Source organism: Ochlerotatus camptorhynchus, unplaced genomic scaffold (assembly GCF_037179485.1).
Source record: "Ochlerotatus camptorhynchus isolate MF236.1 unplaced genomic scaffold, CSIRO-AGI_Acam_v1.1 ptg000099l, whole genome shotgun sequence".
NCBI classification, from domain to species: Eukaryota; Metazoa; Arthropoda; class Insecta; order Diptera; family Culicidae; genus Ochlerotatus; species Ochlerotatus camptorhynchus.
This window is the reverse complement of record NW_027040589.1, coordinates 1,239,479-1,265,150: the sequence shown is the minus strand read 5'-3', so window position 1 is coordinate 1,265,150 and position 25,672 is coordinate 1,239,479. Positions and strand designations below refer to the sequence as shown.

General features: G+C 39.8%; 1 protein-coding gene across 3 annotated transcripts in view; it reads right to left on the bottom strand.

The window, feature by feature from the left end:
• Positions 1 to 25,672, bottom strand: part of Sulf1 (Extracellular sulfatase Sulf1) — a 209,775-nt gene that overhangs the window by 34,304 nt on the left and 149,799 nt on the right. For all 3 annotated transcript variants that reach the window (XM_065219105.1, XM_065219108.1, XM_065219107.1), the window contains exons 5-7: positions 4,719 to 5,045; positions 4,245 to 4,648; positions 4,070 to 4,180 (exon numbers count right to left, since the gene is read on the bottom strand). In XM_065219105.1, the coding sequence (XP_065075177.1) occupies positions 4,070 to 4,180; positions 4,245 to 4,648; positions 4,719 to 5,045 (842 nt within the window). The remainder of the gene's footprint in view (positions 1 to 4,069; positions 4,181 to 4,244; positions 4,649 to 4,718; positions 5,046 to 25,672) is intronic.

Genomic DNA, 25,672 nt, shown 5'->3' with positions numbered 1-25,672 from the left:
GGTACCATAGGAAATATGGAAACGATGCTCAGCGGTGCCGAGAACCGTGTTCATGGAGCTCAAAAAACTAGCATCCTCCCCACCATCATCGGTGGTGGTGGCCGGAGTGTCGGAAAGTCGCCGAATGGTAATTTTTGACAGGACGAACAATACACGCTTTCTAATCGACACTGGATCGGACGTCACAATATTGCCTGCCTCCAGGAGAGATCGATTGAACGGTACCGTTATACAACAGCTCCACGCAGCCAACGGAAGTAGAATTCGGACATTTGGAACGAAATTTATTCCTGTTGACCTAGGATTGAGACGAAGATTCACCTGGAATTTCCTCGTTGCTGAAGTGACGATGCCAATAATCGGTGCTGATTTTTTTAAGGCACTTCGGCATACTCGTCGATTTGAAAAACCAAAAACTGATAGATGGCCAGACAGGATTGAAGTCTTCTGGAGGTATGATGACTGCTGCTCTGCACAGTGTAACACTTGTTGGTGCCGATCATCCGTTCCACGATTTGTTAATGGAGTACCGGGAAATAACTCTGCCATCGACGCTTCGTTCTGTCACGCAGTGTGACGTAACCCATCACATAGTTACTCGTGGACCACCCGTGGCGTCTAAAGTTCGACGAATGCATCCGGACAAAGTTAAAGCTGCTAAGGAAGAGTTTCGCCTTATGTGTGACCTAGGAATATGCAGACCATCGAGTAGCAGTTGGGCAAGTCCTTTGCATTGTGTGCTGAAAAAGAACGGGAAATGGCGTTTCGTTGGTGACTACCGTCGCTTAAATCATATCACTACACCTGACCGTTATCCGGTACCGCACATCCACGATTTGCTGCATTCGCTTCATGGTAAGTCCGTTTTCACAACTCTTGATCTGGAGCGAGCGTATCATCAGGTTGCGGTGGAGGAAGCAGACATTCCCAAAACGGCGGTCATCACATCGTTTGGCTTGTTTGAGTTCACCCGCATGCAATTTGGGTTATGTAACGCAAGTCAGACGTTCCAGCGCTACATGAACCGAATCTTTGGTGATCTTGATTTCGTTGTTGTCTTTATAGATGACATATGCATCGCTTCTGAATCCCTTGCTCAACACCAGGAGCATCTACGCATAGTGTTTGACCGCCTACGCCAGCACGGACTCGTTCTGAATTTGGGTAAGAGCGTGTTTGCCCAAAAGGAAGTGGAATTTTTAGGATACCTGATCAGCAGTGATGGAGTGCGGCCGCTCCCGTCACGTGTCCAAGCCATTATGGACTACGAGAAACCGACAACAGTCAAGGAACTCCGTCGCTTTCTGGCACTCGCCAACGGCTACAAACGCTTCGTTCGTCATGCATCCGACATCCAAGCTGAGTTGCAGAAGCTTATTCCCGGGAACAGGAAAAACGACATACGTAAACTACAGTGGACAGATGCAGCTTCATCAAGCTTCGAGCGTTGTAAAAAATCATTAGCGGAGACAGCACTGCTTCACTATCCTGACTCGTCGAAACCATTAGCTCTGATGATCGATGCCTCAAATATTGCTGCGGGGGCTGTCTTGCAGCAGCTAAATGGTCAGAATTGGGAACCACTCGGATTTTATTCTGAAAAATTTTCGATGTCCCAAACGAAATACTCTACTTTTGGCCGTGAACTGACTGCGATGAAAATGTCTGTGAAATATTTTCGGCACTTCCTTGAAGGACGCAACTTCACGATCTTCACTGACCATCGCCCACTAACATACGCGCTAACAACCGATTCCAGCTCTCGGCTACCGCATGAAGAACGATACCTACGTTTCATCTCGGAATTTACTACGGATATACAACATGTCAGTGGAAGTGAAAATTACGTCGCCGATGCATTGTCTCGTGTGGAGAGTATACTAGCGCCTACTTCGGTGGACTATGAAGAAATCGGACGAAAGCAGAAAAACGACGCGGAGCTTCAGCAGTTGATGCAATCCAAATCTACTTCGCTGAAATTTGAAGCAAAACGGATGAGTGGTTGTTCTCAACCGATCTACTGTGACGTCTCGACCGGAAAACCACGACCTTTCGTTCCAAGTACTCAACGGAGAACCATCATGGAATGCCTACACGGAATATCTCACCCAGGAGCACGAGGCAGCAGGAAGTTAATCTCCGAGCGATTCGTTTGGCCAGCTATGAACCGTGAAATAAATGAGTTTGTCAAACACTGCGTCGACTGCCAACGGTCGAAGGTGCATCGACATACCGTCTCTCCGTTGGGAAAATTTGACCTACCGAAGGCTCGTTTCCAACACCTTCATATTGATCTGGTTGGTCCTTTGCCGCCGTCACAAGGATACCGCTACCTACTGACCATGATTGACCGTTTTACCAGATGGCCCGAAGCGGTTCCACTTGTCGATATGACTGCAGCATCTGTGGCTCAAGCACTGTACTCAACATGGATAGCAAGATTTGGAGTCCCAGAAAACCTGACAACCGACCAGGGACGGCAATTTGAGTCCGATCTCTTTCGGGAGTTAACGCGAATGTTAGGTGTTCACCATATTCGTACGAATGCCTATCACCCACAAGCGAACGGCATCGTAGAACGTTTTCACCGAACATTGAAAGCATCGATAATGTGTGTAAACTCTAAGAATTGGTACGACGAACTCCAATGATTCTTCTGGGACTAAGGGTGGCATTTAGGGACGACCTGCAGTGCTCGGTTGCAGATATGGTTTACGGTCAGGCTTTACTGAATTCTTTCAGTCTGCACCTGGAGATATCGACCGATCGGAGTTTGCCCAAATGCTTCACCGTACGTTCGACAATATAAAACCGCACGATACTAAACGTCATGGAGAACGACAAGTTTTTGTCAACGCCAATTTGAAAACATGTACACATGTATTTGTACGAGTGGATTCTGTGAAGCGACCGTTGCAGCATCCTTATGAAGGTCCATTCAAGGTAATAAGACGAGATGATAAGTTCTTCGACGTACTTATTTCTGGAAAACAGCAGCGCATTTCAGTCGACCGAATAAAAGCGGCTTTCACTTGTAATCCGGATTTGCAGAAATATCCTCAAGATGATCATCGTACGAAAGTTACACAATCTGAACATCGCGTAAGATTTTTGGTGTAACTGGAGGGGCCCTGTGGCATCACCCGGCAACACTGGTCAGCCTGGCTTCCATCGGGTCGTCGTCGAAGAAAAAGAACTCAAGCTGTCAATCTTTGCTACGCAGCTATCAACGCGCGAACGTGGTTGTTTTTCTATTGAAAGTAAAAATAAAGATTTTAAGTATTTCGTAACTAATCGTTCTTTATTCCGTGTCCGATCGCTACACCTTCTTCTCTTTTACCCAAGTTCAATAAAGACGCTTTAACTTTACTCTGCCTATTTTATTAGTTTACAGTATTCCTCTTAACTTTATAAACAAAAAGTAAAAAAAAATGAAAAAAGAGGACCACCCTAGTAACTACCTACGCCAAAAAGGAGATCTTTCTTCAGGACAAACTGTCGAAGATGTCAAACCTCTAGAGCACATGGTTTTCGAGATATGCCGTGAAATTTGGCATTTTTGACCATAGTGAAGTGGTAAGAAAACTTATGAAACGGTTAGCACGGTTAGCGACGAATATTTGAAAAAAGGCTCGCTTTAGATAAGGTTTTCAAAAATGATAACTCTGTTGCTTTTTAGCGAATCCGGTTGTGCCATACCCCTAGCTTTTCACCAACGTAAGAGCATCTTGGATCTAGTCCGTTATCAATTTCGAGTGACTTTTATGTATCTTCTAAACATCAATTGAAGACGGTTGCATAATATACGACTGAGCCAGATCACATGGCTTTTTAAGCATTGCCAAAACAGCAAGGCCTTCCTTTTGAAACCTTCTGGAGGAATTCCCTTTTTTGTTCTTTCGATCTTCTATGTAGTTTGCAACTGAAATGCCTTCGAAAAGTCATGAAGATCGTAGTTTCAAATAAACTTCCTTGCGATTTGCTAGACTCTGGTACCATCAAAAATCTCAAATACATTCTTAAAAATTTAGAAAGAAAAACATCATCATTTAAACAAGTTCAACCATACCTTCACTAACACCGAAATGCTGCGCTTCCTGGTGATCGATAACGTAGTCCTCTTGTTCCTGCCGGGCTTCGGCCATTTCCACGTCCGAATCTTCTATAGGGTGATCATCATCTATCAGGGGAAAAAAAATCTTAATACATCCCCATCCACCGCACCCAAACGTCATCCCTCTCACCCTCATGATCCCCCTCCCCGTCGTCCTCGTCCTCGTCATGCTCATGGGATCCGAAATCCATCGTCACTTCCTCCTCCATCTTCTCGCTCTCGGTCACCGCCTCCTGCGAAACCACACTCTCCCCCCGCTGATTCACCGTCATCACGCTCGAATTGGCCGCATTCAGACGCGCACTGTACCTCGCCGCGGCCGCCCTCATCCGCTGCTCCTGCATCTGCTCGGGAGTTTCCCTGCGACCGGAACTCTCAATCAGGAACGTATCCGGCCACTTCTCGATCGCATTCCTGTGACGGTTCAAAATCAGCGGCAGAAAACTCTTACCATCCATGTGCGGGGGCGGCACCACTCCGCCAATGTCCAAAAACGTCGGTGCCAAGTCCACGTTCAGCACGATCTCGTCAACCCTGTTCGTATAAATACAAAAAAAAACTCATGAAATACAACGGCAAACCATCGCTATCGCATACTACGAACACACTGGCCGGTTCGATTCCCGGTCCCCGCATCAGGAACGGAACCCGAACGTCAAACTCGAACGGGAAGCTCTTGCCTTTGATCAGCCCAAACTGCCCCAGATGGTAACCGTGGTCCGAGGTGTAGATGATGTAGGTATTGTCCAGTTCACCCAGGGCTTGCAGCTCTTGGTAGACCCGCTCCACTGCCACGTCCACCGATTGGAGCGTCTGCAGCCGCTTTGTCATCAGCAGATCGGTAAACTTGCGATGGATCGGTTCCATCGGTTGCGTCACCCGGAGGATCCACTGCTTGTCCGGATTCGGTGCCAGATCGTAGGCGGGCGTGCTGTGTTTGCGAGTGCGAGGGAGAGAGAAGGAAGTTTGTGTGAGTGTTTGAATACGATTATTGTGGTGTGATACTTTGGCGGATGATTATGTAATTAGGTTTATTTTACACTGTCGAATGGGTCATAAATCTTCGCCGAGACTGGCCACGAGAGAGCCGCCACCGTATCATGGACATGTGACACACGAGGGGATCTGTTTCAATTAGCGACGCAATTAGCTTCTATTCACAGCCTACGGGTGCTTTGTGCTTAATGGCGATGAGGGGGAAGTGGATCAAACAAGGAATTAATTAAGCTCTCATGATGGTGATGATGATATCGATAACATGTGGATGTGTGACAAATGCATCCGCTCCCAAGGAACATATGAAGGTACACTTGAACAATCAATATCCTATGGAAGCATAAATATTGTAATAAGCATAAAGGGTGTCCCACATCAAATTGCATCACGGAAAAAAACGCTGTAGAAAATTAGCTAGTTGACCGATCCTTTTCAAACTTTCAGACAATAAAATATAACCCATGAGTAAGCTTTTGGCATATTTATTTCATTCAACTTCAATACCATAACCGTACGCCGCCGGAAGTCCGCCTTGACGCAAGTCTCATCATCCATGATGAGACAATGAGGCTTCGTCAGAATCTGGGTGTACACTTTCCGGGCCCGTGACTTTCCCACCGTATTTAGCCGTTCGTCTCGATTTGGAGCCTTCTGCACTTTGTACGTATCCAGTCCCCTCCCAGTCCTTGGCTCTCTGAACGAAAGACTTGGGCAGATTCTACTTTTTGGCCACATCCCTGACCGAAGCATTGGGATTCCCCTTAAACGCTTTCACGACACGCTTGTGATCCTGATCACTAATAGAACATTCATTCATCTCCTTCCGTTCGATGCTCAGAGTTTCGTCGTAACGTTTAATCACACGACTCACCGTTGACTGCACGATTCCGAGTTGTTTTCCGATGTCCCGATGAGAGAGTTGAGGATTTTCCAGGTACTTGTGCAAAATCAATTTGCGACGTTGCTTTTCGGGTGACGCCATTTTTCCCAACTTTCGAAAAACTGACAGCGATAGAAATACAGTGTAAACAATACACTCCAAACTACTTCTACCCAAATTTTCACGAGAATATACCCAATGGTAATTTTCTACAGCGTTTTTTTCCGTGGTGCAACACCCTTTAGAATAATGAACTGGCCCCCTGAAATTTAAGAAATCCCTCTACAGAGGCATGTACACTCAAAGAAATATGAGCGGGGTTCTCTCTGTTTATATTCTTTAGTATGACATAGATGGCCCACAGCGACTCACGAAGAGCTGCTGATTCGGATCAATAGCGGTGCGGCTTCTTCCTCCTTCTATGGATGCTCATGTGGGCTGCAGCTCGCTGCTTGCAGGCGTTGTGTACTGGAGAACACCACCACTCGCCACGCGGTGATTGAATAAACACCGATTGGTGAGACCGGATGGAATTCAACTTTGAAATCTGTGCTAGGGAAATCGCTTTTCGCAGGCAACAGTTGCACATCCGTGCAATTTTTAGCAGTGACATTTTGAAAAATGATAAAATGAACAGAAGTAACAGATGCGTACAAATATATCTGATCGATTGGTGATAAAATTATTGAAATTGGTCAAGGGTCAGCTGAGTTATTAACGTTCTAAATCTTTCATAATTTTGTTACATGTTCGGTTTTCACAAAGTGTACCTCCATATAGAAAGCACAGACATAGTCCTACGTCAAAAGATTGAGAAATGGTTTTTTTAGAGCAAATTGAATTTTGATATCTATGTAAATTTAGACGTTAGGCACGCAAAGGTTTAAGAAAATGGATTTTCGAATGTCTTAACGGTTCAAAATATGTCTAAAGCTTTAACCAACTCGAAGAAAGTAGAAATTGAAAAAAACTTAAATTCACAACACAACACAGCGGTTCCAGGCAAACTAACAAAAAAAAAATTAGCATCCTTCTCCGATTTGTATGAAACTTTGCGTAATTGTTTGTTATGGGCAATTATTTTCATTTTTGCATAAATTCGGCCATTTTGGATCTGGCAAAACTTTCAAAAATGGCGTTCTTGAAATTTTTCAAAAAATTGCTGCACAGAAACGACATTTTTGATCGCAATGACGTCTGAGACAAAGTTGTCGAGAAAAATAAACATTTTTTATTTACTTTAAGTAAAATTTGAAAACAAATGTTAAGAATCGAAATATCTCAAACTGCCCTTGCCTGGATTTTGTAAAATAAAAATAAATAGCATATGAAAAATGCAAACTTTTTGAATATTCGAAACCATGGGTACTTGAAACATGAAAAAAAAATAGTTTACAAAATAAGTCAAATACAGCAATCCAATCCAATAACTAGTGCCTCTGATATTCATGTTCAGGTGGAAATTGAAAAATCGGTAAATTTGAAATGGCAAGCGCGCTTGGTAGACAAGTTCAGGGAAAAATTATCAAAACCGAAAAATTGACAACAATCATCAATGCGAAATGGCTGCGCCCCTAATAAACACGTTCTGGAGAAAAATTAAAAAGGTTAGCGCCCCTGGTAAACATGATCAGTTAAAAAATATTGAAATTGCCCTTGCTATACAAACATGTTGAGAATCGTTTGGAATCACTTCGAAAAGTACTGAATCGCTTCAATACAGTTTGTAAGCACTTAAAAAAATAATTGAATCACTTCGAAAAGTAGTTAGGGTGATTCATTAGAGTGATGCAAAATTTGAAATTTTCGCTCCACAATACTTAAACGATTCCAAATCTGATCCTGACTAACCTCTCAAAATTTGAACCCATTTGGTGAGAAACTGAGATGGCACAAACCATTTGAAGTTTGTATGGGAATTGCTATGGTAAAACCAAGATTTTTGTTCATGTCTATCTAATAATTCCCCATATTGGTTTGCTTCAAAAAATTTCAACTGTACTTGTAGGAAATTTTCCCAGCTACAACTTTGCTGGAGACCATTTTTTGATTAAATGCAAGGATCGAAAGTTATCAATGGTTCAATGCGCTGATGTCTTATGATTATGCTCAATCAACTGCTCAGCAGGCAACATTGGTGTTTCTGGGGCGTTGAATAGGACACAAAAATCATGGCTACTATGTCACACTGCAAATTACAGTGTTGCCTACAGAGCAGCTGCTTGCTCATGTCATAAGTTTACCAATCTCTTAAATAATTAATAACTTTTTCATGTCTCGTTTTACATAGAAACGATCTTCAGCAAAGTTGTAGCTGAGAAAATTTTCTTCAATGGCTATCGAACTCTTTTGCAGCTCAATATGGAAAAAGACTAGAAGGCAATGAACAAAAAGTTGAGATTTCCCATAGTAATTTACATGTAAACTTCAAATGGTTTGTGCGAAGTCTGTTTCCAACCAAATGAGTTGTAAATTTTGAAGGCTAATCAGGACCCGATTTGAAACCATTTAAGCACTGTGGAGCGAAAAAGTCAAATTTTGCATCAGTCTAGTGATTCATTGTTGAGTCCACAAATGCACTTCCACTTCGAATTTTCAATTACAAAAATCTCGGAAATGGGGCATTACCCTTGAAACCGTAACTTCATGTATTCTTGTGCACTTAAAGTTTCGAAGTGGTTCCAAGAGTAAGGTTGTCACAACGAATAATCTTAATCACTTCAGAAAATTTTTAAATCACTACAGAAAGTACTGAATGATTTCAGAAAAAATGTCAATCATTTCGGAAAGTATTTTATCACTTTCGAAATGTTCGGAAGCACTTTTGAACGTACTCAATCGATTCAGAACAGTTTGGAATCACTTTAGAAAGTACTGAATCACTTTGGAAAGGTTGAGAATCACTTTACCAAGTACTTAATAACTTCAGAAAAGATCGGAAACACTTATAAAATCAAAATCATTGCGAAAAGTTCACTTTGGAAATAATTGAATCACTTAGGAATGAACTTAATCATTTCAGAAATGTTCTAAATCACTTAGGAACATACTGAATATCTTCAGGAATGTTCGGAATCACTTTGGAAAAGTTCATGATCAGTTCGGAAAGTACTGAATAATTTACGGAAGCACTGAATCACTTCAAGCAATTTGGAATCACTTCAAAGCGTACTAACTCACTTTAGAAAAGTTTGGAATCATTCCGGAAAATACTGAATCATTCCAGCATGCTTTGTATTCACTTCCGCAAGCACTAAATCACTATTGAAAGAACTGAATCAATTTAGGAATGTTTGAAATCACTTCAGAAAGTACTGAATCATTTCAGAAAAGCTCAGAATATTTTAGGATAATTTTGAATGACGTCAGAAAATTTCTGGTTCACACTGGAAAGTACTGAATCATCCCAGAAAGTTTGTGATCATTTCCGCAAGAATGGAATCTCTTCGAAAATAATTGAATCAGTTAGGCATGCACTGAATCACTTCAGATATGTTTAAGTACTGAATCGTTTCAGAGAGTTCATAATTACTTCGGAAAGTAGTGAATCGTTTCAGAAAGTACTCAATCACTTCAGAAAAAAATAGGAATCACTCCAGAAATCACTGAATCATTTCAGGGATGTTTGGAATCACTCCGAAAAGTACTGGATCACTTCAGAAAAGCATGTATTGAATGACTTAAGAAAATTTCTGAATCTCTTTGAAAAATACTTAATCTTTCCAGAAAGTTTGTAATCGCTTCCGTTAGAACTGAATAATTTCGGAAAGGACTGAATTACTTCACAAAACATCGGAAAGTATTGTACCAATTCTCTCAAGTTTGCAATCATTTGCTCAAGAACTGAATCACTTTGTAACAACTGAATCACTTCAGAAAAGTTTGGAATCCCTTCAGAAAATATTCAATCACTTCAGAAAAATTTGGATCACTGTGGGGAGCACAGCATCATTTCAAATAAGTTCTAAAAGTACTGAAACCAGTGGCGTCGCGTCCACATGTGCAACCTGTGCACGACACAGGTGTAAATAATAAAAAAAAAAACGCGTTTCGATTTTTATCGATTTTATGGCCACATTATAGCTGTACTTCTTTACTCCAGACCACAAGTGACCATGAATACACTATTTTATAGAGTGGCTCAATTGAATCTTCGACCTTGGTTTGCTGCAAAAAGGATTAAATTCAGTTCGGATGGTCTGCCTAATCCCTAATGCATTGATTTCTAAGCATGTCGATATCACTACCATGACAAAATTCGTTAAATAGTGCACCTAAAAGCGAGCTGTTTTTGGGTGGCGGGTGGCAAGTTTGTCAATAGTCAAGCAGACCTTCTATCACCTCTTGAAAAATACCACAAATTTTCCACAATAAAGGGGGTTTGCACCACTAGTTGTAATTGGGTTGTTTAACTTCCAAAAATATACCGATTTTTATACATCTGATAGAGCTTCGCTTTCTGAGCACAACGATATTTTTTATCGATCCCGTAGATATTCATCTCGAGTTTTTAAATCAAGATTTAAATGTTTGATCGATGACACTAAATCTATTCGTTGACAGCTCGCTCCCATACAGTGTTCACTCGGCTGTCGACAAAAGCAGGCCACTCTCGATGTGTGCTACGCGATCGTCTGTTTTCTCGGCAGCAACCATTGTGTGGTCCTCCTCATTGTTCTTCATCAGCAGTTCTTTCGGTCGATGCGTCGTCGACTTTGGAAAGCAACCGTTTCGTGATGTGAGTGCTGACCACGTTTTGCGTCCATTGTTGCAATGGCCGCGCTCTGACCCTCGTTGGCGTACAATAATTTGCCATACAATGAAACTACTGGAAGCGGCTCCAGCTCTGATGGAGGAGGCTTTTTGGATAGCAGAAGATAAAGTGTTTATTGTGTTGTACCTTTTGACTATAGTTTTAAGATGTATTGTATAGTGACCAAGAATCCTCGGCTCTGTAAAGTTAATTCGGTTGAGCCTTATCAAATAAATTAATAAACAAAAAAAAAAGCTCGCTCCCATACAAAGTCCCGCCGAGGGGCGCTAAGATGGTGATTTTCGCTAATGTAATCGTACTTATTTAAAATAGTTCCACTGTACCAAAATTGATAAAATTTTGGATTTCGGTTCCATTTTTAATGCAGATGACGAATATGTATTTATCTCAATACCCCTAAACAACCCAATTGAAACTTTAGGCAGTTACGTGTCAAACGGGAGCAACACGGAAACAGCAGTCTGGTACGCTTTGGACGTGTATGGTACTTGCAGACCGGTTTGAATATGTGAGTTTAAATTAGAAGAACATTTCTAGATAGAGCTGGAATTAGGGCGTAACAACCTTTGTAAACCATGACTTTTATCGATGATTTCTAGGAACTCAAGGCACGCCCATGCAAACCAACACAACCGTCAGGTAGGGGAAGTCTTCCTCTACCAGATGGTATTGTTGATTTGCGTTGGCGAGCCTTAACTTTCTTGAAATCATCGAAAGAAGTCATTGTTTACAAAAGCTGTTACGCCCTAATTCCAGTTCTATCTAGATTTGTGATGTATGGGTGTCTAAAGCGAGCATTTCTCGTTGTGCACTTGGATATCTGATTGCAGGCAAAGAGAATAATAGAGAAAGAGAGCGCAAAAGCTCGCTCTCATTCTTTTGTCAGTTGTAAATCTCTCAATTACTGATGGTTGCGCCGGTGCACCTGTCAAAACTTATGAGCTTCCCCTGGTTCATTCTGATAGTGTTGTTCTGACGAATAAAGAGTTGATTAATTTAAGTTTGCTACTCAGGGGACTTCATGAATTTTCTGTAGATTTTGATTCTGTTTTGTATCAAAAAATGTTTTCAAAAGTGTTTGACGGATATTCTTTATTACACTTCAGTCGAAAGAGTTAGCCTTGAGTTAAAAACAAGAATTAATCAAGTTTTGCAATTCCTCCTACTTTGGTTAGCGCAAAAAGGACTATACAAGTTTTGTTTACACAAGATGATAGGCCATTCAAATGTTACGTTAGGTAGTGATTCATATAGTAATTGAGAATATGTCCCTCGAATTCATGCACGGCGAATGAGAACGACCCAAATTTGAGTTTAGTTCACTCATAATCGCCAAAAGTGCAGGAACACAGCGATGAGTAAAATTTGTCTCATGTTTTCCCAGGTTTTTCCAGGATTTTCCAGGGAAAAATTCCCGAATTTGAGAAAAGTAAAGATTGGATTCACTCAGTTTATTGGTACTACTCCGAGACAAAATAAAATTTTCGTCAATTTTCTCATTTACCGGCAAATTTTTTAGGTTTTCCACAGGAAACCATGAGACAAATTTACTCATCGCTGAGTTCCTGCACTTTTGGCGATTATGAGTGAACTAAACTCAAATTTGGGTCGTTCTCATTCGCCGTGTGGAGCATTTAAAAAAAAACAGAAACTAATATGTGGTGGTAAACTATAACGAACAAAGTTTGGTGCACAGGTAAACAAATGTGGCACGAGACGCCTACTGAAACAATTAAGAAAATCTCGGAATCAGTTTGAAAAGCACTGAATTACTGCAGAAAAGTTTCAGAAAGTACTGAATCACTTCAAATAGTACAGATATAATTTGACATGAGAATGATTAACCAATCGCGGTTGCTACTCCATTACGATCACCTGTATTACACAGAGAAGCAACAAACGATGCGTGAGACTAGCATCTGCAATGTGTAAATACTGGTGACGCGTCCAAATGTAGGACAATCAAGGAATGGATAGGAATGTGTTGACGAGATTCTCGCTTTGTTGGGAACCAAGAAATCCTCCTCCATTTTTCAATAATTTTTCAACAGGATTCACTTAAGAGAGTATTTATTCTTATCGCTAAGCCATGTTAGCACTCAATTGTGACACATCGAAAAAGGTCTCGATTCTGGCAACATAGATGAAGTACAGTCAACTCTCCACAACTCGATGTCCACTAGCTCGATATTGAGTTATAGAACCAAAGTAAACATGAATGTCATGGCTACAGCGATAGGGAATTTGTATGGGATTGTTATTGTATAACTCGATGGTCCCTCCAATATCGAGTTGCAGAGAGTGCGCTGTAGTTATGTTTCCAAAAGCGGAATCTATCTGTACTGTTATTAAATTGCATTAGGAATGTTTGGAATCACGTTGGAGAAGTTCAGAACCACTTCAGAAACTAATGAAAAACTTGAGAAAAGTTTAGAACCACTTCGAACAGTACTGAACTTTACAAAAGTTTAAAATCACTTCGGAATAAAATGGAAACACTGGATCTGTGTATTCAGTTCATAAAATATTTAATAATTTCAGTTCATTCGTTCTAGGATAGACTCACTTCCGAAAGTGTTAACATTTCTGGACTGATTTAACACTTTCGGCAGTAATGCCACAAGCTCTTGGGTACCATAAAACGGGGTAACATTGCTAGTTTTTTAAAGTATATTCTAATTTTTTTTACAGCAATGAATGTTTTTCAAATTTTATTTCTTTTAAACAAGTACTAAGGATCCTACAGTTAATTCATCAGTATTATGTTTAACGGAAAAAGCATTTGCACTATTTTTTAGTGTTGTGACCGAACATCAGTATTTTGATTTGGGATTACTTGATAATGTTCGATGAATGTCGAAAAAAAAGGCGTGAAACTCAGACAATTTAGTAATTGAAATCTAAAATTTTGAATGAGTATATAATCAGAAAGCATCATAAGCAACAAAAATACAACATTTCATAAGCATTACGAGTTTTTTTTTTTTTTCAAACAGGCGAAAACACGAAAAATGTTTTTAAATGTGTTTGTAAAATATGTAACACATAGTATATAAAAAGTACATACGATATGAACGGAAATACCATAAGCCGCAATATGGAACTAACGTTTCTAATTCAGAAAAAGCGCAGAGAGTAAATTTAAGCATTATATTATACTATCAAAGTTACCCGCATTATCAAAGATACCCCGTTTTACGGTACGTCTGAAACAAGAACTAAACAGTAAACGTATTGCTTATTAAGGTTTCCAACGGTAACATCCATTGTAAATACACAAACATCTTATTTATTTTATTTGTTATTTCCAAGATTTGCGTAGCGACGATTGCATTTTTAACACGCAAACATGATCGAGGAGTTTGGCATTCTACTTGTGCTAAAAGTAGCGTGACGTAAGTATGGTTCTAGTACGAGACCCACATGGGATGTGCCATTTTGCATTGATCTACATATATTTATCGTTGCTGTTCTTTTTTGGCAATTGATTTATGCTTTCTTAACAGTAGACATAATTTATAACTATTCTAAATATCACAAATCCACCACCTCCAGCATAAATTGTACAGCAACGTAAATAGAAACCAAATTGGCAATAATTTGTAAAACGCCAGAGGTACTTTGAGTAAAACGCATAAAGTGAATCCATATTTGGTATCTTTTTATTGGTATTATTTGTTTTTTTAATTTAATTATCATCATATTTATAATCTTCCCTTTATTTAGTCTCGTACTTGAGACTTAAGTAGGGCGAACGAATGCCTCGGAGAAACTAAAGTTCGTTGCGCCATTGCTTTGGATAGTGCAGTAAGGGCTTCATACTGTTGAGGGGTTGATTAGGTAACTTACTGATATTTGTGGGAACTTTGTTTTGCCCACGAATGCTTAGGACAGTTTCTAGAAATTGTTCAAGGCTTTTCCTGAAATTTTTAGAAAGTTATGTATGATATGAGATAAATTATAAAACAAAAATCAGGGTCTTGGAAAATGTTGATGGAACCTTTGGAAGTCAATCATAATTTCAAGAAGTAAGTATAAATAAACTTTGTAGATGTTCAAGGAACATTAGAGCGATTTTCCTACCCTCGGGTTCTTGTTGTGTGGCAAATGCCACCTTCGTCACTTGTAGAGTACGGTGCTGCTCATCGTGCAGCAGCGATAAAGTGCAAATGTTTTGCAACGCACTATATCAACTTGATTATACACTATTTGAAACAGCGTCATCAACGTCAAGGGCGGACGCATCGTTATTTTAGGCAGATTTATATTTTAAGGGCGCTGGTCTATACTGGGTGCGACTACTTAGCTCAAATTTTAGGAACACAGCACTGACAATCATCATGTGTGCCCTCATCAAGGAATCAGAAGGACCCGACACATTCTTTTCCAACAGTGATTGGATGGATTTGATTTTCTCCAACCCCTCGGTAAGCTGATGTAATACATACTATGCCCGAGTCCTTCACATCTATGGAATCCAACTGATCGGTGACATGGCTGAGTAGCAGGAGGATTCCGCCCCCGATCGATCGGATTCCGATTGATTCAGTTGAAGATCGAGACGCTTCTTGGATTCGCTTATCTCAGCGAGCTTTGCGGTTAGTTCTCCTGCCGTCTGTTCCTTGGAAAGTGTGAGCTTCTTCTGCGAGTCGAGCTCATCTTCCAGTTTTCGCAGTTGTGATTCAAGGGATGTCTTTTCAGAGTTGAAAAAAAAATTCCAATAAATATGCATTTAAGGTTTTTGGAGCAGGTTTCATCTAATATCACAGAGCTCTGGTATACGTACCTAGTCATGGAAGAATTAGTAAAAAACCATCGACAAATAAAAAACCTACAGTTTTCCAAAGTGGCCTGGGGTCAAATTGACCCCAACGTACAAACAAAGGGTTAATTACTAATGGTGACATATGCCCAAAAGCCTATTCCAAAGTTCCTCCGAAGATCTCCTAACACAAGTTGATGCAGTTTGTAGCCAAAAGCTAGCATTTTCATCTGAAAGTTGTTTGATCTGCCCCAAAATTCCTCAGTTCAAGATAAAGTTATTGAAAAACTGTTTATCTGCTCGCCATTTTTTCGAATACACCCTTTATGCGTCAATCTTCAGCAAAAATGTGTATTTTGATATAATGAGTAACTTTGTAATACGCATGAAAGCATTAAAATAAGTGTGTGCAAAATTAAAACTGACTTTAAAGGGCTTTCGACAAACAATGCATCTTATTTCGTCTACGTTCTAAAGATAGAGGGTTGATATTTTCAACCAAGTTGCTTGATTTAGTGTGTTCTACAACTTTTGTGGAGATATCAGTAAAGTAAATTTTGTATCATCCTAATACTTGGATAAATCATCACCCTTATGGTACGAAATTAAAGACTATTTTATGTCATGAAACTTCTCCCAAGCAAGGTTGCAAAGACTCATTTCAGCTAAAATAATGTTTTTCGGAATAATAAAACCAAAAGATGGTATGATGGCATGTTTTACTTGTAACTTACAAGAAGAGGTTACAAAATATGTGTTGGAAACATAAAACTTGTAAATTTTGCTTTCTATGAGTCACAATCAGCGATTTGCTGATCGCTGAGTGAGTGAGTGAGTGAGTGAGTGAGTTTGTGAAAAATCGCTGATTGTGACTCTCATGAAGTGAAATAAACAGGTTTAATATGTCAAACACATTCTTTCCAACCTCTTCTTGTATCCTACCATTTCTAAATTTGATCATGGCATCTAATTATTTCATAATTTAGAAAAACATTGTTTTAGCTGAAATGAGTCTTTGCAACCTTGCTCCCAAGACACTACCCTTGTATAAGATGGCCACTGGATTTAAGAAATTAAATTCCCATTTTTCCCGGGTGCCCATCATTTTTTCCCGGATTCATGTTAACAGTAAAATATGGTAAAAATAAGGAATACCATATTGGTTGATATCAGCAATAGATGTTACTGTTAGATGCATACAGGGTATAACTGTCACCGATTTCACAAATATGCAATTCTCAATGCGTAAATTGGGTATATGTTCAAGTATTTTTGTTTTAAAGTGTGTACAAATATCAGCTTGTTTTGATAGTAGGCTTTGAAATTTCATCCGTTTTTAATTTCAAGTAGCCATGGACGTGAAAATGGAGCATGTCATAAACCAATCTAAATTCGTGTTATCTTTTATAGCCCGTACAGACTATGGCTTATATCATGTAATATAGGCTGTCTTGCAATGAGCACTCATACATCTAGTTTTCACTGGAAATCCTATGTAATTGCAAGACAGCCTATATTACATGATATAAGCCATAGTCTGTCCAGGGTATTAGACACTGAAATCTCTTCGAAAGAACGAAACATTTGTTCTATTCGAAAGAACGAAAATCCGTTCAATATCAGAGCTTAAACGCATCGCCAGGACTACAAAAATGCTGGAACTAAAACGTGCGTGCCAGCTGTAGTCCACTTTCGTGACAAATTTGGCTGAAAATAAAAGGTAAAGGGAGAGAGATTTGAATTAAAGTATATACTAAGTTTAAGGCATGTAGTATATTTGGAATATACTAATATCGAAAAATCATGCAAGCGTTCAATCGTTATGACCATTTTTAAAAGTGACAGTTATTCCGAATCACCCTCTAGAAACACCTAAAATGCTAAAGCTAAAAGCAGACAATCGCCTAGGATCGGAATCACTTGAGGTGCTCAGGACATTTGACTAACATTGACTGCAAAAAAAAAATATCCGGCAGTGCAGAAGACATTGTTCATAAATCAATTCCGATGTGTCACAGTTTGATTTCAATTTCAAACTTTGAATAATGTAGAAGCAACATTTCGCCATAAATTGAAATGTACACATCCGGTCGTTAGCCGCAAAGCAGAGCACCACAATCAATCAGCAGTAACACCACCTACCGCCGCCATCAGCACCATCTTCATCAACATCCTCCGCTGTTGGTTCGGTTCGGTTCGGTTCGCTGCATCTCGCTGTGGAATCACAAACACAAGGAGCAAAATTGAAAGGGCACCATCACGCCCCCTGTCGCTCGAAAGGACATATTAGAAACTACACCAGGCGACCCGACCGACCGACCGACCACCAGCGTTGGCGACAGTAACCAACGGCTACGTGCTGGTTCGTGATGTTTGCATACCTATAGGTTCCGTCCAACATGAAGGCTGCTGCTGGCACTGCCTAATTAATTAATTATAACCGACTGCTATCGAAGGGATGCTGGCGATGACCTCGGGGCCACTATGGTAGCGACGACGCGATGGTGTAACCCAAAAGGGTTAAAATTTGCACAGTCAATCGGGTGACAGTATGATTAATTTTGAATAAACTAATTAGCAACGGTTGTTGATGTTGATGCAACTCTCCCCCTTGCAATGTTTAACCGTCATCATCGCCGTGATTAGTTCCACGAACGCTGCATGCGCTGTGATTGGAGAGCCACAAGCTCCAAGCCCATCAGTTTCTCGGAAATCAAAGCCCCAAATGCAGGCCGACAATAAATGAATAAGCCGGAAATGATCCACTTTGATGGGATGGGGAGAAGAAAAAAATTAGCTGCCCGCCGATCTGCATTTAATCAGCCATTTGCATAAAATTTTATTCGTCGGCGCCAATCCACATCCATTTGATATGAAACCTGGCTGTTGCGGTGCAGCAGCAGCAGCAGCAGCAGCAGCGGATGCAGTGAACAAATTGGAATTAATCGTTTGAATTCATCCGCCGCGTCCCAGTCTAGCATATTGGCTGGCGTTTGTTGCTCTTATTGGGATTCCATTAGTGGCTGCAACACGCAGGTTAGGGTGCCAATGAAAGGTATGTGGAAAAAATGACCATCGCATTTTTGAAAACGGCCATATGCGAAATGTTCATTGCCTCGAAAAAGGATTCTAGGAAAATTTTTGGCTCAATCGGGCATATTGTTTCATTAGGATCTGTTTTGCGTTTTGTCATCAAAAATTGTCAAAGTTTGAACTTTTTTCATCGATGCATGGAACGTCGCGATCTAATGTTTTTTTTTTGTTATCATAAACAGGGTGCTGCATTTTCGAAACAAAGAATAGGAAATGAACTCTCCGCAGAATTGCTTCATTTCAAGCAATATCATTTTCGTGTAAGTCATTGATCGATGAACATTCCTCCATTCCGTTCGTCAAGTGCATCAGTTCATTTAATTTGAAGCAAAGACATGTTTCAATTGACGCAATGAATGACTCGAAAACTGCTTCCTTCGTTTTTCCCACTTTCACTTCAATTTGGGGCTCATTCGACTTGTCACGCGTCGCGTCATCAAGCATCAACATTTAGTATCCGCACAATACTGGTTACCAATAGGGATGGCATCCGGATTATATGTAGTGATAAATTGTTATTTTATAGGGTATATGTCCCTAACCTCGGTCTAATATGAAGGCTTCAATTACATTTTATGCCGTACCTTATGTAATGATTGAGCTGCCGTCGATATTTAACTGTGAACATGTAAGCTTAGGGGGCCTCCCTTAGCTCAGTCGGTAAAGGCACAGCTACAAAGCAAGACCATGCTGGAGGTGGCTGGGTTCGATTCCCGGTCCAGTCTAGAAATTTTCTCGACTTCCCTGGGCATAGGGTATAATTTCATTTGCCACACAATTATACTAATGTAAAAATGGTACATGCATCGAAAGCACTAAATTAATAACTGTGGAAGTGCATGTAGAAGCTTGAAATGCGAACAAGAAGATGTAAGCTTAGATATTCTTATTATTTGGATACTGATATTCTTTTTATTTGGATATTAATAGGCACGACTAAAAAATTGTTTTAGTCCATAAACATGAAAACATTTCAGGTACGTGGATGTAATGTCGGTCTACTGTACTCTAATTGGGTCTATAAATAGATGCAACTTCGTCCTATCGAAGATGCACCTCGATCTACAAAGGATCGGCATGTAGAATCTCGCTTCTTTTTCACTCCTTATCATTCATAAGTAACAATATTGTTGACGTCACTTTCACTTCTCGCTTAAGAACTGATGAGGATGAAAGAGATAAGGCCCAAGCGCAATGACAGCGGAAGCGGAAAAGCCAGATCTGGTTAAGCTTACCTGTCGGATTGAAAACTATTTAGAAACAAATTGACATCGGTTAGACTTCTTGATGTAATTTGTGACAACTGTCAAACATTCCGTTTCCGTGCCGCTTCCGTGCACATTGCGTTTGAGCCTATAGTGTTTTCTATTGATCCAGATAACATAAATCACGAGCCAAATAGATCATCTCACGACCACACACATAACGAACTGTCAAGTCAACTGATAGCAAGCCGAATAATGCATTAGCTCCTAAGTAACATTGACAGATTCTCTTAGTAGATTTTCTCTTTGAATCCCCACGGCCATGTATAGACACTTCCAGCTATTTTCAACACAAGAAGCTATTATCTAGCATGTAATACGGCAAACACGACAAGAAACGGATTTGTAGCCAAGTTCTTAACGAAAGAGAAAGTGGACGAGAAGAATCGATCAATGTTACATAAGACTTAATGCATTGTTCGGCTTGATAGTTTTTAAAGGGCCTATACGGTAAAAGAATATGACTCATATTTGAATCCCGATCACTCAAATTCGCAAAAAACGTAAGTCACTGTTAGAATGAGTAAAAGTTTACTCAAATATGATTAAATGACACTCATATATGATTAAATATCATTCAAATATGAGTTACATTTAATCACTTCATATCATAAAATTGAGCAAACAAAGATGCAACTGACAATATGACAAATGAACAACATCGTTCGGATTCAGGTCGATGTTTTACATTCGTCATCTTGTTAGTCTAAACTTTGTTTGGTCGTTGGTGTAATTTGGTGTACCCTAGAGTCGGTGTATAATGAGTCACGCCAAGAGTGAAGCCAAGTCTACCTATTGAACTGTCAAACCGGCTACCTATCGTGCAAAGTAAACAAACATTACGATGCTATGAAAGGTCCACGAAAGGTATTGCAATAAAATATAAAATATAATCAAAGAAATGATCATAAACACGCAGTGAGCAATAAATTGTCATGGGATACGTTTGGTAATGATCACTTATGAGAATTTCTACTATTTTTGGTTAAGGTAATTTGACTAAATCACTTATATAATGATTTACTACAGCCGCTATTTTTTTCTCGCTAGAAGTCATTTGAAGTTGATGTAGAAGTCTTCTGTTGCCAAGTGAAAAGAAAGGGAATCTTTCGAAAGCCGTGATGCGAGTTCAACTGTTTTTCTCTTGGCGTGACTCATTATACGCCGACTCTAGTGTACCCTACTTTTGACGAATATGAGTATATCCTTCTCAAATTTGGGTTGTTCAGAAACAGCGTGTGTACGTGTTGACTCCTCCTTCCACGCAAAGATTAACATTTTGCCTACGGGATTTTTCAGTGGAGTGAAAGGATAAGAAACGATCCGCTATGTTTCACGAAATTGGACATTTGTTTATGGGGTTTCCCTATAGGAGTGAACAGTTGCAGAGAATGGTTTCACCAATACCAAAACAAAATTATCAAATAAAGTATAGTTATAAAGTTCTAAAAGCGTTAAATCTTTTATATTAGTAGTAAGAGTGAAAAGTGAGGTATTGATTTATTATTCTAGCATGTGACAAAAACGTAAGTCCTTTCAATTCATGAAATTATCAGGTTTTCTGATGAACACAGCTCTGTAGATTTTCGTTAGTGTTAGTGTGTTAGTACGGCAAGATCATGGCGCCTAGAAATCGAAAATCAAGTAAATTTCACTAAACTTTTTCTTTGAAAAGAGCAATAAATGCTCAAATGGTGTCCCAAAAATGGGTAATTGATTTACGGATTACAATTTTACAGCAAATCTGGTGTTAGTTTTTCATTACTATTGTGTATTACTGCTGAATTAATGAGTTCTCGAGTGTAGTAAAGTTCCGCATAATCGTGGAAAATCATTAAAAATAACTCGATTTTCGAAACGACCGCTCAACGAAATTTTCATTGATAAGCCTAGTGACGTAGAAGGGCCGATGATTGAAAAATTTAAAACCAAAGCTAGGCCCTACTGCTTGAGGAAGGGCCGATGATTTGTTTTGGATTTATTTGACGTTGCGAAAAGGCTTAGCAAAGGGCGTACCATTTCTGATGACAAGCACAACGGCTTAACAAAAAAGGCCTACCCATTGAAAGATTCACAAAAAGGCTTATTAATATATGAAATTAAATTGTTATCGATTTTCATATATTTTTGAAAGCTTTTCGCATATTTTGGATGCTGTATACTGAGATACAGTTACTATTGTTACTGTGAACAATATAAATGCCTAAAATACTTCAATTCTCTTAAATATGACTTGAATAGTGGCGGAAAAATTTAAAATTCATTCTCTGGTTTGTTTACGTTTTGAACATAGGCCCATTTCAAATGTTACTCTAGAGTTATTTGCTTGATAGGCCGAAGTGAGGGGCTAGGCTGACGTTACATCCCGTAGCCCTATAAAAAGAAAATTAAATTAATGAGGAGCTTTGAGTGGGTTGGTTTATTTCCTTTAAATTCCGTTATAATTGCTTATCTTTTGACAGATACGCGTATTTCGTCTACTACTTGCAGACTTCATCAGTGCCAAGTACTCAACACCACTCTTGGCACTGATGAAGTCTGATGAAGTCTGCAAGTAGTAGACGAAATACGCGTATCTGTCAAAAGATAAGCAATTATAACGGAATTTAAAGGAAATAAACCAACCCACTCAAAGCTCTTCATAAAGGGATTCCGTTAAGAGGTTCGACAAATTTAAAGGATTAAATTAATGAGGTTTTTTTCTGAAGTCCAAGATGGCGACCATCGGGCTCAGGAAAAGTCTTAAATAAAGACCAACAATTGAAATGGCCTTAACTCCATTTTGTAAACATACCTTGTAAGGCCATTTTCTCGCGAACCGAAGTCCACAAAGGCAAATCAACATAATGAACAGGTAGGGAAAATTCTCCTCTACCCGATTGTGGTTTAGGTTTGCGAATGAAGGTTTCGGTTCGCGAGAAAATGGTCTTACAAGGTTTGTTTACAAAATGGAGTTCAGGCTTTTCAATTGTTGGTCTTGAAATGCCCTATAATATGGGTAATCTAATATGGTGGCCATCGGGTTTCAAAAAAGTGTAAAAAACATAAGATATGGGTATTTTCAGAACGGGAACAACGCGTAGATGCTGAATATCGATATCCAACGCCATTTTGGAATCCAATATGGTTTCAGAAAAAGTGGCAAATACCCTACAATATTACGATTCCAAAAATAGCCATATTGATGGGTATTTGACAGTACATATATCCAACTTTTTCTTGAACTGGAAGCCACCATCTTGGATTGTAAAATGGCGTCGTATATTTATTTCCAATCTCTAGACGTCACCCCTATTCAAAAAAAACCCATATTGATGGGTATTTGACAGTATTTCCCACTTTTTCTGATATTGGAAGCCGCCATCTTAGATTTTCATTCTTTATACGTCATACCGATTCCAAAAATACTCAGCTGGTGGCGAAAAGCATTAAGGCACTTTTCTGTTTCTTATTGAATGGTAGCTCACACCTAAAGTCAATACACTTTCACTTTCGTCGTTTGTTTTGTTCTGCTGGATCACTGATGACGATGATGATCGATGACGACCTTGAGTTGTCCACACGAAAAAAGAACGAGCACGATGACACGTCGGCCTTTTATACACGCTATTTACTACCCGAATTTGGGTAGAATCCACCCACATCAGTCAAAACTGAACCTACCCAAAAATGGGTAAACTGTGTTGGGAGTGACAAGTTGACAAAACAACGTCGATCGGATTCATGTCATTTGTCAACTTGTCACTTAAAACACAGTTTACCAATTTTTGGGTAGGTTCAGTTTTGACCGATCTGGGTGGATTCTGCCCAAATTTGGGTAGTTTTGAAATAGCGTGTAGAGGGTTCCTTCAGGGAAGGCAAGGTAGGCAGGATAGAGCAAGATCGACGTTGCACTTTCCGCCGGGCGCCATGTTCGATGAATCAGTTATGTCGTTTTCGTTTTTGCGGTGTAGCACTGAATAGTGTAAGCAGGAATAAGCGCGAGTCTTTGACAGCTCAACATCATTTATTTGTAAACAAAGGTGCATCCTATATCTACACCCTAAAACATTTCGGTGTACGGCAGTGTAGCACCGGTGTAGCTACACCGAAAAAACGAAAACGACATTAGATGGTGCTGTCGGTCGATGCATGAGGGGCGCTCAGATGCTCCTTTCGCTTGTATGCGAGCATGAATATTCGACAGTATTTCCAAAGATGAATACTAAGATGAAACTGTCGGAAGAAAAACTTTCTATTTTAGTGTCCTCTTTCACGGTCCCTTTCATCCAATGAATACCCCCGTATTAAAGGTAATTTTGTGGTTTTGCTGCCCCCTCGGTATAGAGATGAAATTTTGCGCTCATTTTTATCAACACAAACACACCAAAATCAGAGGTGTCCCATTTTTTAATTACTCGATTAACAACTCATCGATTTTTTTTTTGTTCGCTGTGCTGCCATTTTTCCACCAATGAGAGTGCAGCACATGTATGAAACGATTGGTGCTGATCCTCTGGAGAAGTTAATGCTTATATCGGCATGATATAACCGATTACAAATATTTAACTCTTCGGTTCGTTAATCGATTAATCGATAATTCGAATGAAAATCGGCCATCACTAGATGAATGTGAAACGTCATTTCAAATATAAGGACCGTACATAACTAATGATACAATTTGAAAGGGACCGGGGCTCATCACAAATTACGTCCACACGGTAACTGAAATAAACACGAGTGTTCACCGGTTGGTATTTCCCACTTTTATTTAACCAGAAGCCACCGTCTTGGATTTCGAAATGGCATCGGATATCGATTTTCATTCTCTAGACGTCATCCCGATTCCAAAAATACCTATATTGAAGGATATTTAACAGTATTTCCCACTTTTCTTAAATCGGAAGCCGTCATCTTGGATTTCAAAATGGCGTCGGTGATCGATTTCCATCCCTCTAGATGTTATCCCGATTCCAAAAATACCCACATTTATGGGTATTTGACAGTATTTCCCAATTATTATTTTTTAACCAGTTCGTTTACTTATTAGGCTCAGTCGTGTGTGACACTTTGCGGAGCCAAAAATCAGTAATGTTTGTATTTACATTTTAAACAGCAGTAGTTCTATGTTAGTATTGGGTACCAATTACTCGTGGCGGGCTCGAGGTTAATGGGTGACAATTTCGATTTGAAGGAGCTAGGTAGGAAACTGGTTTCTGAAGCCTTGACCAAATCCTGGCTTAGCAGGGGCAAGTAGCACAGAAACAAGAGGATAATAAGAATGGGAAACTATGGCTGAAAATTGTTTGGAAAGGAGGGGATGCTCACATCAAACTCTAACATCAGACCCAAAAATGAATTCGCCTGCATGTAGGGAAGATCACGGGTTTCCAATACATCTCTTACTTCACGGAAGGGTTGTCTACCTTGGGCCACTAGGGTATCCAACAGTCGTGCTTTGGAAGCGTCATTACCCGGGCAATACCAAACTGCGTGATCGATGTCATCATAACCGGTTCTGCACCTACATATATTGCTGTCAACGAGGTTTATTCTGTAGAGATGTGCAACTAGCGAGTAGTGGTATTTCCCACTTTGTCTGAAATCGAAAGCCACTATCTTGGATTTCAAAATGTCGTCGGCCATCGATTTCCGACCTATAGACGTCATCCCGAATCCAAAAATGTCTATATTTGTATTTATATTTATATTTCACAGTTTTTCACACTTTCATTAAACCGGAAGCCGCCATCTTGGATTTGAAAATGGCTTCCGAAATCGATTTTCGACCTCTAGACGTTACCCGGTT